This window comes from Sarcophilus harrisii, chromosome 3, assembly GCF_902635505.1.
Source record: "Sarcophilus harrisii chromosome 3, mSarHar1.11, whole genome shotgun sequence".
NCBI lineage: Eukaryota > Metazoa > Chordata > Mammalia > Dasyuromorphia > Dasyuridae > Sarcophilus > Sarcophilus harrisii.
The window spans coordinates 237,499,262-237,513,430 of NC_045428.1; the positions used below are offsets into that span (position 1 = coordinate 237,499,262).

Sequence of the window (14,169 nt, forward strand, 5' to 3'; positions counted from 1 at the left end):
AAGGACCCACATGTGCAAAAATGATTGTGGCAGCCCTTTTTGTAGTGGCTAGAAACTGGAAACTGAGTGGATGCCCATCAATTGGAAAATGGTCGAGGAAGTTAGGGAATATGAATGTTATGGAATATTATTGTTGTATACAAAATGAAAAAAGCCTGGTAAACGAAGTGAGCAGAACCAACAGAACATTGTACAAAACAATAACATAACTATGTGATGATCAACTGTGATAGACTTGGCACTTTTCAATGAGGTGATTCAAGGCAATTCCAATAGATTGTAACAGAAAAAGCCATTTGCATCCATAGAGAGAACTATGGAGACTGAATGTGGATAAAAGCATAATATTTTCACCTTTATTGCTGCTATTATTGTTTGTTTGAATTTTTTCTTTCTCATATCTTTTTCCCTTTTGCTCTGATTTTTCTTGTGCAGCATGACAAATGTGAAAATATGTTTAGAATTGCACATGTTTAACTTATATTGGATTACTTGCTGTCTAGGAGAAAAAGGAATGGGGGAGGGAGAAAATTTGGAACACAAGGGTTTGCAAGGGTGAAAGTTGAAAACTATCTTTGCTTGTATATTGAAAACTAAAAAGCTATAATAAAAAACAAAATCATTGGATCAGTTTATAATTCAAAAAAACAAAAAACCAAAAACCCAAACCCTCCAGCAGCTGCTCCTTGGTAAAACAGAAATTCCTTAGCATGGTCATCAAGGTCCTTGAGAATCTGGCTTACCTGAATTCAACCTTCTATGTTTTACCTCTGGGTTTTACCTCACAAGCTGCTCCCCATGCACTCTCTTATACTTTAACTTCTTTAAGGACTGAGACAGTTTTATTTTTGTTTTTGTATCTTCAGTGACTAGTACAAAATATAGTACATGTTCAATAAATTCTTGATGAATTAAATTTGATTATTTGAAGCTTTTACATAATTTTATTTTTGAACCAAGACTTATCTGGGTAGAATCTGACTGGTGTCTACAAAGGGAAGTGGTATTATAGGTCTATGCTGGAAGGGACCTCAGAGGCTTCTGAATGCAATGATTTCATTTCCCAAGTGAGGAAATTGAGGGATATCATTGTGGTTCTGGATTTGGTATACTATTTTATACTTAACAGATGCTTGATAAATATTTACTAGAAGACCAAAGCCTGGTGTTTTAAGTATCTTTTATTAACAAAGGAAAATTTTGTTAATAAAATGCTTAATGACCATTTATTAATAAATGCTGAACTGGCTTGAATTGGGATTTTGATGACTCGGTATTATATTGAGATGTTTTTAAGTTTCTTTTTCACTCATTCCTTTATGAATATTTAGCATATACACAACTGATTTTACCTACCTCTACTACACCATGGTGGATAGATGTGTACTGTTTCTTCCTCAGCATTACCAAGGTGAAGACAATAACCGTTGCTATGACAATGCCACCCACCATGAGTCCAATGATTGCACCTTTGTTTGAACTCATATCTTCAGCAAAGAATACCTTGAAAATAACAAGATTTATTACTGTTGACTACATTTTATATACATAAGCAAAAAAGTTTGTGTCATAGTTGTTTGTCTAAATGAAATGTTTACTTTTTCTATATCTCCTGGTTAATTCAATATTTAATTATCATTGAAGAGTTTGTCTGTTTGTTTCAGCCAAGAGTGATAATTTCCATCTCCTGACCACCCCTAATTTGCTGCTTCCTCAGAGATTCTTGAAAATCTGTTTTGGTATTTATAGGAGCACTTTCTGTAGCAGCAAAAAACTGGAAACAAAGTAGATGAAAAGTGATTGGAAATTGGCTAAAAAGATTGTGGAACATGAATGTAATGAAATATTACTGTGTTGTAAGAAATAATGAATAACAAGAAGTGTGAAGAGCAAAGTGAAGTAAGTAGAGCAAAGACAAAAAATATACACAATTACAAAAATGTAAAAGAAAACAAACACCACGAGATGATTAAAAAAAGGAATTTTTATGCAAAGTTATAAAGAACAAGCTTGGATCCAAAGAGAAGCCATGACAAGACATTGGACCCCCACTTTTTTTGCAAAGAGGGAGAGTCTATAAGTGTAGAACATTGCATATGTTGTCAGAGTTTTTGGTGATTGATCAATTTGCAGATATTTCTCTTCCTTTTTATTTTTTTTTTTTTTTAAAGGGATATTTCTTGCTGGAAAGGAAGAAAATTTAGGAGACTACAGTATGAAATTTATACAACGTAAAAATAGATATTGAGAAAATTTATATAAAAAGAATTTAAAAATCAATTTGGGATTTTCTGGTTATTTTCTACAAAATACTCCAGCAAAATATAAAGTGTGTATCAGATTGCATAATGATTATGAAATGCTATGAGAAGCCATATATATAAAAAAGTCAGCAAGGAACCTGACTGAAAGGGAAAGGAGTGAGCAAGCAAAACCAGTGCCAAAGCAAGTAAGTAGGTAAGCTTTCCAATATGACCAGGGATTGGCCAGAATCATAGCCTACAAGGTGATACATCCAGATGCTACAAGATCCCCTAGAAATAACCAGGAAGTTCAGAGAGTCTCAAAGTAGGAATGCTGGAATGCTCAGGAGTCACAGTGCTTACAGAGGGACATATGTGTCACCTTTATTTGGATAAATATGGCTCTGAAAAATAGCTAAAGGTAATAAAAACAGTTTTCTTAACTCATAAAGAACTTGACTTATTCCACTGCAAAATCCAATTTTCTTCTACCTTTTAGTATAATCCTTATGTGACCAAAATTATTCTAAAGCCAATTTTTGGCACAGACTTAATAAAATCAATATACCTCTAGAATACCAATAAAAAGAGTATATGCTATTGTTTAATGAAATTTAAAGCAAAAGGTTTAAAGCAAAAATTTAATTATTTTACTTGCCAATTTTTGATGATGCACTTCATATCCTGAATCATGTCGGAACTCTGCATCCATCTTCACTTCTGAGATTTCCTCTGTTTTTATGTTTGTTAGTCCAGAACCTGCAAAAGATTATAATTAAATAATGAACTAAAATTGTTATTTTTCTGGGGCACATAATTTAGTCAATTATAGGCATTTTCATGTTTTCTCTTTTGGTAGAGGATATTAAAGTTGAATATTATTTAATTGGAGAAGAAAATGACAAACTGCTCCAGTATCTTTGCAGAGAAAGGTCCATGGACAATATGGTCTGCAGAGTCACAATGAATCAGACATAACTAAATATCTGAACAGTTATTTAACTTATTGAACAAACATGCTTTGGAAATTTTTTCCTATCACATTAAAATGTGTTCACATGAATAAGTAGTAAAGTCCTTGAAAAATCAATGTTCATTGAGTTAAATAATTTTAGTAGAGTATTATGCACTGAGAATAACCAGCTCAGCAAAGAATCGAGAGTAATCTTTTTTGTGAATGCTTTTATTCAACAGAATTTATAATTTAGCAATTCTTCTAACCTCCACAAGTCCTACTTTGATGTTTCATCAGAGCATGATGAGTTCTTGAAAACTATGCCAGAGAAACATTAGTTCTGCCACAATCTACCTAAAAGGCTTCAAAAGTACAGCTTAGTGAGAGAACTAGCCAAGCAAAGAAAGGCAGATCATCAATAGGTAGGTTACTTGGTAATTCTAAATTACTAATGAAAAAGAGAAAAATACAGTATCACACCCAGTCTTATGTGAGATCATCTGTTTCTGAAATGATACTGGCAGAGTAATGAAAAAATGGGAAGAATATTGTAAGAATCACAGAATTCTTACTTAGCTGTTTATGTTTATACTCTAAAGGTAGGCTCCTGGTCCAGCAACTAAAATATTGACAAACTGCCATAGAAACTGAATTGTATTAATCTTGGCATTTTTGTTACAAATGGAGTGAAAAGATTAGAAGAGGTGATAGCTAAGCTAAAAGTGAAACATGATTTTCCTGGAAAGGAAAATGAAGTTGGAGTCTGACTCAGAACACCTAAACTTGATATAGCATCTACTACGGGCCAGGCACTATGCTAAGAGTTTTACAAATACTTTTAATCTTATCATCAAAATGCAAAGGAAAAAAAAAAAAACTACAGTCATTATTTTGTGGATTACTTGGTTATGTCATCTTGTAGTGTTCATGACAAATACTTCACAAAGAAAGTACTATGAAACTATCTGCAACTTATGAGCTAACTTTTATTGCAGAGAAAAAGGAAGTAGAGGAATGGTATAATCTTCCAGGTTCTTAAATTTGTGAATGACATGGTGCTGACTGGCAACCAAGTCCCTGCATGTTTCAGAGCTTCTTGGGATTCATAATTACTCAACAATATACTTATTGTCTTATTTTCGAGAATATGATATGCAGTTGGATGGTCAGAACATATATATTTTTAGACAAAAAATGCAAAGACAATGAGCTGATCCTAGAATTGAAAAGGTGGAAGAAAGTAGACTGGATTGCCCTTGATTCTACATTTCATCATGAAACAAAAGCCTATCTTTTAGTTTTTTAAGGCAAGAATATGAAGCCATGCAAATTTATTTCTGTTCTTATTTTTATCCCCCAAAGAGGAAAAAAGAACAAGAAAACAAAGAAAAAGAAAAAAATTATGTTTCAGTTTTTTCTCTGAGTCCATCAATTTTTTACTGAGAAATGGATAAATTTTTTCATCATGAGTCCTCTGAAACTATAGTAGATCATCAAACTTCTCAGAGTAACTAAATCCTTCACGAGTGATTATTTTTGCAATACAGCTATTATTGGGGTAAACGCCTCCTAGTCTGCTTACTTCCCTGTGCATCATTTCAAGAAAGGTGTTTCTAGGTTTTCCCAAAACCATTCCCTTCATCATTTCTCATAGTATAATAGTATTCCATCACATTAATATTCTATAACTTGTCTATGGTTTCTCAATCTCTCATCAGTTTCCAATTCTTTGCTACCAGAAAAAGAACTACTATAAATATTTTTGTATATATAATTACTTTTCCTTTTATCTCTTTGGGATATAAACCTAGTAGTGATATTGTTGGGTCAAAGGGTAAGCATAGTTTTATAGCTTTTGGGGTATAGTTCCAAATTGTTCTCCAGAATGGTTGGAATGGTTCACAGATGCACCAATAATGTATCCATGTACCTATTTTCCCACATCTTTCCAGCATTTGTCATTTTCCTTTTCCATCATGTTAGTCAATTTGATGGCTATGAGGTAGAACTTGAGAGTTATTTTAATTTTCATTCCTCCAATTATTGGTGATTTAGAATATTTTTTTTACTATAACTATTAATAGCTCCAATTTCTTCTTTTGAAAACTTAGAATGTTTCTATTTAAATAACAGAATTTATAATTTAACAAGTCTTCTGACCTCCTCAAACCCTGCCATGACACTTCATCATAGAATGGTGGGGATGTTGAATTCTTAAAGACTGTGCCAGAGAAATATGAGCTTTTTCACAATGGACTTTACTTGAAAAACTTCAGGCATGCTTTTAGTAAGAAAACTAGCTAAATATAAAAGGGCACATTATCAATAGGCAGATCATTCACATCTTCTGACCATTTATCAATTGGGGACTAGCTCTTATTTTTATAAATTTGTATCAGTTTCTAATATATTTGGGAATGGGACCACTATGAGAGAAATTTGCTGTAAATCTCCCCTACTCTGTTTCTTGTTTTTATTCTAATTTTAGCTATTTTGTACAAAAACTTTTAAATTTTATTTAATCAAAATTTTGACAAGTCATTTCTTCTATGTTTTGCTTATTTGCTTTTGAGATCATCCTTTACATCTAAATCTTGTATCCATTTTGAGCTTATCATAATAAAAAATGTATGACAGTATCTGCTAGACTATTTTCCAGTTTTCCCAACAGTTTTTCTCAAATAATGAGTTCTTGTCCCAAGATCTGGGATTTAGATAACTATGCCTTTTTGCTTTGCTTTCATTAAAGATAATAAAATAAGATGATATACTAAAATTTGTGAGATATAGCCAAAGAAGTATTTAGCAGAAAATTTATATCCCATACCAAATTATTTTTAATGATTACAGTTTTAAAAATTTGTAATGTAGTATCACCAGGTTCCTTTCCTTCATAGTTGTTTTTTTTTTTTCCATTGATTCCCTTGATATTGTTGGCCTGTTGCTCCTACAAATGAATTGTTATTTTTTTCCTAGCTCTTTAATTTGTTGGGAGACTGATTGATTGGTATGGCACCAAATAAGTAAATTGATTTGACCAATATTTTAATTTTTATCATATTTCCATGATCTACTCCATGATGCAATTAATATTTTTTCCAGTTATTTAGATCTGTATTTTTGTGAAGTGTTTTGTAATTGTAAACATAGTTTCTCTGTGGGTCTTAGCAGGCAGAATCCCAACTATTTTATAATGTCTACAGTTATTTTTCTACTTCTTCATGCTGGATTTTATTGGTAATATATAAAAATTATGATTACTATGGGCTTATTTTATATTCTAGAAGTTTGCAGAAGTTGTTAATTGTTTCAATTAATCTTTAGTATAGTCTCGAGTTCTGTAAGTATGCCATTATATCATCTGCAAAAATTAATTTTTATTTATTCTTTCAATTTCTTTTTCATACCTTAGTGCTATATCCAGCATTTTTAGTGCAATAATAGTTCAGAATGATGATGACAAGATATACTTGTTTCATATTCAATCTTATCTGAAAGTTTAGATAATTACTAATTTTAAGAAAAGCTCTATTTAGCCAATGCATTTGAATAATTTTAACAGAAATTAGTATTGTAAATGTTGTTAAAATATTAAAATAATCATATGATTTTTGTTTGATTATAGGCTAATACTGAACCAGTTCTTCATTCCTGGCATATATTCTGGTATAAATTCTGGTCATCATGTATGATCTTTGTGGTATATTGTTACAATCTCCTTCCTAGTATTTTATTTAAAATTTATGTATAAATATTAATTGGGGAAACTGATCTATATTTCCCTTTTTTCTATTTTATCTCTTTCTAGTTTAGTTCTCAAAACTGTATTTATGTCACAGAAGGAATTTAGTAACATAATCCCTATTTTTTTCCACTGTAATTCACCTATAAATTTTAAATTTATTAAATCATCTATTTGTTTTGCTTCCCTCCCACCAGCTCCCTACAACTAAGTTCATTTATGGTTTCATTATTTTTCTTTCTGGCATTGGGTTATTTATTAAATATTCTATTTTCTCTTCAGTTCATCTAGACAATTTACATTTTTAAGAAATATTCATCCATTTCATTTAGATTGTCAGTTTTATTGGCTTATAGTTGGGCAAAATAGCTTCTAATAATCGCTTTTTCTTTCATCTCCATTGGCTGTGCATTCTCTTTTCATTTTTTATGTCAGTAATCTGTTTTTCTTCTTTCTTTTTAAAATCAAATTGGTCAATGGTTTGACTAATTTTAATTTTCATAAAACAAGTTGCTAGTTTTATTTACTTCCAGTATATTATTGAACTAGAGTGAGAGTCTAAATTTTTTTTTTTGGGGGGGGGGGCAGTAGAGTCAATTGGGATTAAGTGACTTGCCCAGGGTCACAGAGTTAAGACGTGTTGAATCTCTGAAGCCAGATTTGAACTCAGATCCTCCTGACTTCAGAGCTGATGCTCTATCTACTACACCACCTAACTGCCCCTTTTTTCTCTTTTTTTAATGATATAAACATTTAGACAGATTTTTTTTGGGGGGGGGGCTAAGTACTGCTTTGACTGCATCTCATAAATTTTGCTGTGTTGTCTCATTATTATCATTATAACTTATGAAATTATTGATTATATTTTCTTTAGCACTCATTCTTTAGGACTAAGTTAATTAGTTCCCAATACATTTTTAATCTATGCTTTAAAGGCCTCTTTGTTTAATGTAATTTTTATGGCATTATAGACAGAAAAAGATGCAATTAATATTTCAGCTTGTCAGCATTTCTTTGTAAAGTTTTTAATGTTCTAACACATGGTTAATTTTTGTGAAGGTGCCATCAACTTTCAATATTCCCTAGAGGTTTATTATATCTAACTCTTATAAAATTCTATTTACTTTTTTTAGTTCTTTACCCCCTTTATTTTAAAATTAGATGTGTCTAGATCTGAGGAGGTTAAAACTGAAGTTCTATTTCCTCCTATTAAACACTTAAATTTTCCTTCAAGAATTTGTATGCTAAAACATCTTCCAACAACTGATAACATTTCATTGTATACAGTATCTATTAGCAAAATGTAGCTTCCTTCATTGTCCCTCTTAATTAGTTATATAACTGCTTTTGCTTTGGCCGAATGTGATTGTTTTTCTGCTTTTTATTAAACTTCAGCTAAAGCATAATAGATACTGCTCTATTCCTTTATTTTAATTCTTTGGCTTCCCCCCTCCCCCCCCCCCCAGGTTTTATTTGTTTCTGTTTTGTGTGCTTCTTGTAAACAATATATTGTTGGTTTCTGGTTTCTAATTCATTCTGCTATCCTCTTCTATTTTTGGGGTGAATTCATCCTATTCATATGTACAGTAATGATTGCTATTATCTTTGTTTTTGTTCTATTCTTGCCTTAAGAGTCTGTTTTACTTCTGACTACCACTATCCTTAATATTTAATATTTCTTCCCTTCCCATTATTCCTTCCTCTTCCTCACCTAATAGTTAAGAAGAATTTCTTAACCCAATGCTGTATGTGTATGTGTGTGTTCCTTGAACCTTAATAAATTTCAAGCATTGCTGACTCCCCCATCATAGTTATCCTTCCATTGTATAAACTCTTCCTTGGGCATCTCATGTTAGACAATTTCCCCCATTCTTTTTCTTCCTTCCCTACTATATAAATCTTCATACTCTTCCTCATAATAATTTTTTTTTTTTTTGGCTGAGGCAATTGAGGTTAAGTGACTTGCCCGGGGTCAGACAGCTAGGAAGTGTTAAGTGTCTGAGGCCAGATTTGAACTCAGGTCCTCCTGACTTTAGGGCTGGTGGTTTATCCACTGCTGCCCCATAATAATTTTAAAAATTGTTGCTATAATTAATTTGCTCTCAGGGGAAATACTTAGCTATTTTCCTACTTTGTTATAAGAAATAATAAGCCTGATGATCTTAGGAAAACACAGACCTATATGAAATAATAACTATAGCAGAACCAAGAAAATGTTGCATACATAATGTTTTAAGCATAGCCTTGAGATCATTATACACTTCAACAACAATACTATATGATGATCAATTCTGATGGACATGGCTCTCAAACAATGAGATGAACCAAATCAGTTCTAATAGTGCAGTAATGAATAGAACCAGTTATACCCAGCGAAAGAACTCTGGGAAATGAGTGTGAACCACTACATAGAATTCCCAATCCCTCTATTTTTGTCTGTCTACATTTTTGATTTCCTTCACAGATTAATTGTACACTATTTCAAGTCCGATTCTTCTTGTGCAGCAAAACAATTGTATAATATGTATACATATATTGTATTTAATGTATACTTTAACATATTTAACAGGTATTGGTCTACCTGCCATCTGGGGGAGGGAGCGGGAAGGAGGGGAAAAATTGGAACAAAAGGTTTTGGAACTGTCAATGCTGAAAAATTACTCATGCATATATTGTAAATAAAAAAAAAAAAGAAAAAAAAAGAATAGCTTTGAGTCATTTTGACTATTGTAAATACCCAGATTAACTACAAGGGACATATGAAGAAAGACTTTATTTGCATCCTGAGAAAGAAAAGATAAATAGAAGCATATATAGAATTTTATATATATATTTATGTATATGTCTAATGGTAGTCCACTTTAGACAGGGGGAGGAAGGGAAGAAAAAAAAATTTACATGATAATTTGACTATATATTTAAAAGGAATAGCAAGTTATACATAAAAGATCTGCAATTTCATGTGCAATCATCTTTTTTATTATACTGTTATACAAATGGTTTTTTATTCCAAAAATTAAAAATCAAATAAATATATAAACAAAAGAAATATTATATAGTATTAGTTGGGGAAAGTCTTGACAAGAAGAAGAAAAAGTGATTAGACAGAATTTTCATTAATTTTGGCCTTGATAATAGAAAAAGGCTTCAATGGCACTATTACTTTCATAATTTTCTAAATTACTTTATGGAAAATATAATGAAATAAAGGTCTCTTCAGCTAAGCAGATTATATAGCATGCTCAAAGAAGGTTGATCAGATAGAAGTTAAGCAAGTTAAATACCTGGTCGAGTTGTTAGTCCTCGATCAGCAGCAGGGCGGGCATCAACAGGTTCAACTAGGCACAGGAAGCAAGATACATGAGAAAACAAACAAAAGAAAAACACAAAGAAAAGATAGTAAGTCAATTGCTCTACAGAGTAAAAGAGGGAAAGCATGAATTGTAAACAAACTGGAAAGAGCAACAGCTGAAAAAAATGCATACTGTTAAGCTGAATAATAAAGGAATGAAAAGCCCATCACTTCATAAAGTTTTAATTTTATTTCTGAGTCCATCTAAACCAGGAAGTCTCTAATTGGCATGGTAACCATAAAATGGATCAGAGACAAGAATTTCTTCTTTGTTTGTTTGATTCATTTCTAAAATTTTGATTAAATACTAGATGTAAAATATCTAGCCCAATTAAAAAACTTAGTGATGACTGATTTTTACCATTTAAATTTAGATAATCAGCTCTGAAAGTTATAATTTTGGAGAAAATACCAATAGAAACTTTTCATTGAAACGATTTGCATTTTCAGCTCTATTTAGCATTTGGTTAACATAAAAAAATATGTTTTATTTTTCAGTCATTAAAATTCCTATCTAAATTGTTAAATGTTTCAACATTTAAAGAAATTTAAAGCCCTTAGGCTCTGGAATCAACATACCTTTGTACTTAATGCCCATCACACTGCTTTCATATATATTCCCTTCTCTGGCTAACTTCATTACCTTTATCTTCTTTGAACTTGTTCTTGTGCTTTTTTCTACCTCTTTGTTCATCTTCTCCTTTTTTGTCTGTAAAAGTTACACATGCCCTTCCATCTCTGACTACTAAAATGCTAGGTTCCTTACAACACCCAGCTCAAATGCTATCTCCTCTTCGAAATCTTTTTTCCCCCTTCTCAAAGAAAGTATATTGCAGAACAGAGGATCAAGTATACAGTATGCAACATTCCTGAGTGTTGTTGAGAACCAAATTAAAATGTAATTTGGAAGCACTTAACAAAATAAATAAGAAACAATTAAACAGATAAACTAAAATAGAATTGGGGAGGCATTAAACTGTATAAACGGATCCTTAAAGGCTTGAAAATTATCTGTTTCATTATTTTTTTATTTTGTTAAATATTTCCCAATTACATTTTTTTGGCCAATTTTTAAATAGATTTCATTTTTCAAGACAAGAATTGCATTTCCATTTCTCTATAGTAATTAAAAAAATACATTACTGTTCAGAAAGTGGATTTACAAAGTAACTTTTACTTTTAAATTGCCACTGTTTTAATTTAATGAATTTGATTCTTTCAATTTTTGGAAAACTCTGTGGATTGCTCTTTCTTTTGGGATTTTTAGCTGATCTTTTCAATAGAAGGTCTAGAAGAAGTACCTCCATGGCGCTCGCTGTTCCACACCAGGAACTCTTGGTGCTAAAACTATCGATATATAAACCGATATAAAAATACAGTTATGACAATCTGATCAGACACAACTTTCCCTACCAAGAAGACAGAGAGCTTTACCATCTATTCAGACAACCAGCTTGTTGTACTTATTCAGTACTTATAAAAGTACTGAACTTTTATAAGTTTCAAACTTCAAACTTATTCAGGTTTACAGAGGTGAGAGAGCAATGGCAAAGGATAAGTTTGGTAAATTTGAGTTCACGGAAGCTACTACCTCACCCTCTATGGTATTCCTTATAATGAAGTAACATTTGGCTTAAAAATAATATCCCCTGGCAAATTCTAAGTTCTTAACCTTTGAGGTAACTCACAACAAATCTATTCCAAGTTTGTGTTCTATTTTAAAAGGTTAAGGTAAGGGAGGAAATACCAAACACTCAATTTTGTATATGTCTCAAAGCTCTTTGAAACAGGATTCTCTCTTTATTGGTGCAGAACATGCTCCAAGTCTGTGTTAGGGTAGGGAGGGCTCTTGTCCCTTCAATCTTCACATACTCTTCAAGCTTTGAGTTGCTTTGGGATTTTCAAAGAGAAGATAAATAAGACTTTAGGTTGCTGAAGGCAGAGGGGATCATGTCCTTACCTCCAGCTTGCTCTAGGGACTTCAGCGAACATCCCCGTGGATTAGATGGTGGACATTCACTCTCAGTTGAGCTGAGTTATTTCACTCCCAATGGAATAACACCTTCATTTTGTCATATTTCTATGTAGATATAGATATCTGTTTCCTCTGATTTCTGTTTCTACTGATTTGGATAAAAAGATTTTTGGTGTTTCAACATTTGAGACCTTTGTGAGCTCTTCTCTCCCCCTTGGATGCTTTTTGCCACTATCTCCTCCTTCACTCCATCTCACCTGATAAAACAGCCGTACTCATTTCTTACCAAAGCTAATCCCCATACCTGCTCAAATAATCCCATTTCGTCTCACCTCCTCCAACAAAATACCTCCTCTGTAATATCAACTCTTATTACTTCTTTCTTCTCTCCTTGTTTACTGCTTCATTCCCCATAGCCTATAAGCATACCCATATTTTTCCTATCCTGAAAAAAACTCTCCCTCGATCCTTCTATCCCCACTATCATCTTTTTTATCTTTTCTGCACTTAAAAACCACCTACAAAAGATTCCTCCAACTTTTTCCTTTAATTCTTTATAATCCAATTTGCAATGTTATTATTCTACCAAAACTGCTCTCTCCAAAGTTATTAATGAGCTCTAAGTTACCAAATCTAATGGTTTTTTTCCCCTCAATTTTCATTCTCCTTGACCTCTCTGCAGTTTTTGAAATTGTGAATCACCCTTTCCTGTCTGATAATTTCTTTTCTCTAGGTTTTTGGGACAATGTTCTCTGCTGGTTTTCCTCTTCCTGATGGCCCAGATCATACCTTTTATCATATGTCTTTGAGGGTTCTGCCCTCTTCTCTTCTCTGCCTCTATACTACTTCTGCTTAATGATTTCATCAGCCCCCCATGCATTTAATTATTATCTCAGTGCTGAAGATGCTCAAAGGTAGCACCAAGTCTCTACTGACTATTAACTTTCTACATTTTCAATCGTCTTTCAGGAATCTTGACCTGGATGTCTAGTAGATATCTTAAACACAATATGCACATCACCTTCCCCCTTCCCTTGCCCCACCTTTCCTACCCCATCATTTACCTAGTCCCTAAAGTTTGCAGTCCTCTTGGACTCTTCCCTATCTCTCACTTTCCATATCCAATCTGTTGCCAAAGCCTATTTATTTCACCTGTGCAACAACTCTCGAATATTCTCACTCTTCTCTGACATTATCATCACTCTGCTATAGGCCCTCATTAATTCACGCTTGGACCAGGGCCAAATTCACGCTCAAATTTTTCCCCACTTCAATATATTCTCTATTCATCCTCCTACCAAGGAAATTTTCTTAAAGTGCAAATCTATGTCATCTCCTAATCAATAAACTTCTCTGGCTGCCTATTTGCCTTCAGCACCAAATACAAAGCCCTCTGTTTGACATTTGAAGCCATTTATAACCTACCATTTTTTAGCCTTCTGGATTTTCTTACGCCTTATTGTCCAGCTCATACTCTTTGATCCAATGACACTGGTCTCTTAACTGTTCTTTGAACAAGATGTTGCATCTTTTAGCTTTAGGTATTTTCTTTGGCAACAGGGCCATGTCCTTCTCCACCTACTGACCTACCTGGTTTTGTTAAAGTCTCAACTAAAACTCCATCTTTAATGGGAAGCCTTTCTCATTTGCTTCCATCTATTTCATATTTGTTATTTATGTTGTCTATTTTCGTTTCCATGCTATTTCCCCCATTAGACTGTGACTTCCTTGAGAGCATTTTGTCTCCTTTTGCTTCATTAGCATTTAGCTCAGTGCTTGGAACAGAGTTGGCCCTTAATAAATATTTGATTGACATGGCCAGTCAAGTGCTTAGGAAAATTGCTTTGGCTGATGATTATAGAGTTTGGACTGGAGTGGGAAGAATTTTATGGCAGGCAGAGT

At 32.8% G+C, this 14,169-nt stretch overlaps 1 protein-coding gene across 4 annotated transcripts in view; it reads right to left on the minus strand.

Moving 5' to 3' along the window:
• Positions 1 to 14,169, minus strand: part of APP (amyloid beta precursor protein) — a 174,015-nt gene that overhangs the window by 6,934 nt on the left and 152,912 nt on the right. For 2 of the 4 annotated variants that reach the window (XM_012546749.3, XM_031959243.1), the window contains 3 exons: positions 10,225 to 10,278; positions 2,902 to 3,002; positions 1,357 to 1,503 (listed from right to left, as the gene is read on the minus strand). In XM_012546749.3, coding sequence (XP_012402203.1) covers positions 1,357 to 1,503; positions 2,902 to 3,002; positions 10,225 to 10,278 — 302 coding nt within the window. The remainder of the gene's footprint in view (positions 1 to 1,356; positions 1,504 to 2,901; positions 3,003 to 10,224; positions 10,279 to 14,169) is intronic. The other 2 variants (XM_031959244.1, XM_023500961.2) reach the window with 1 other exon arrangement.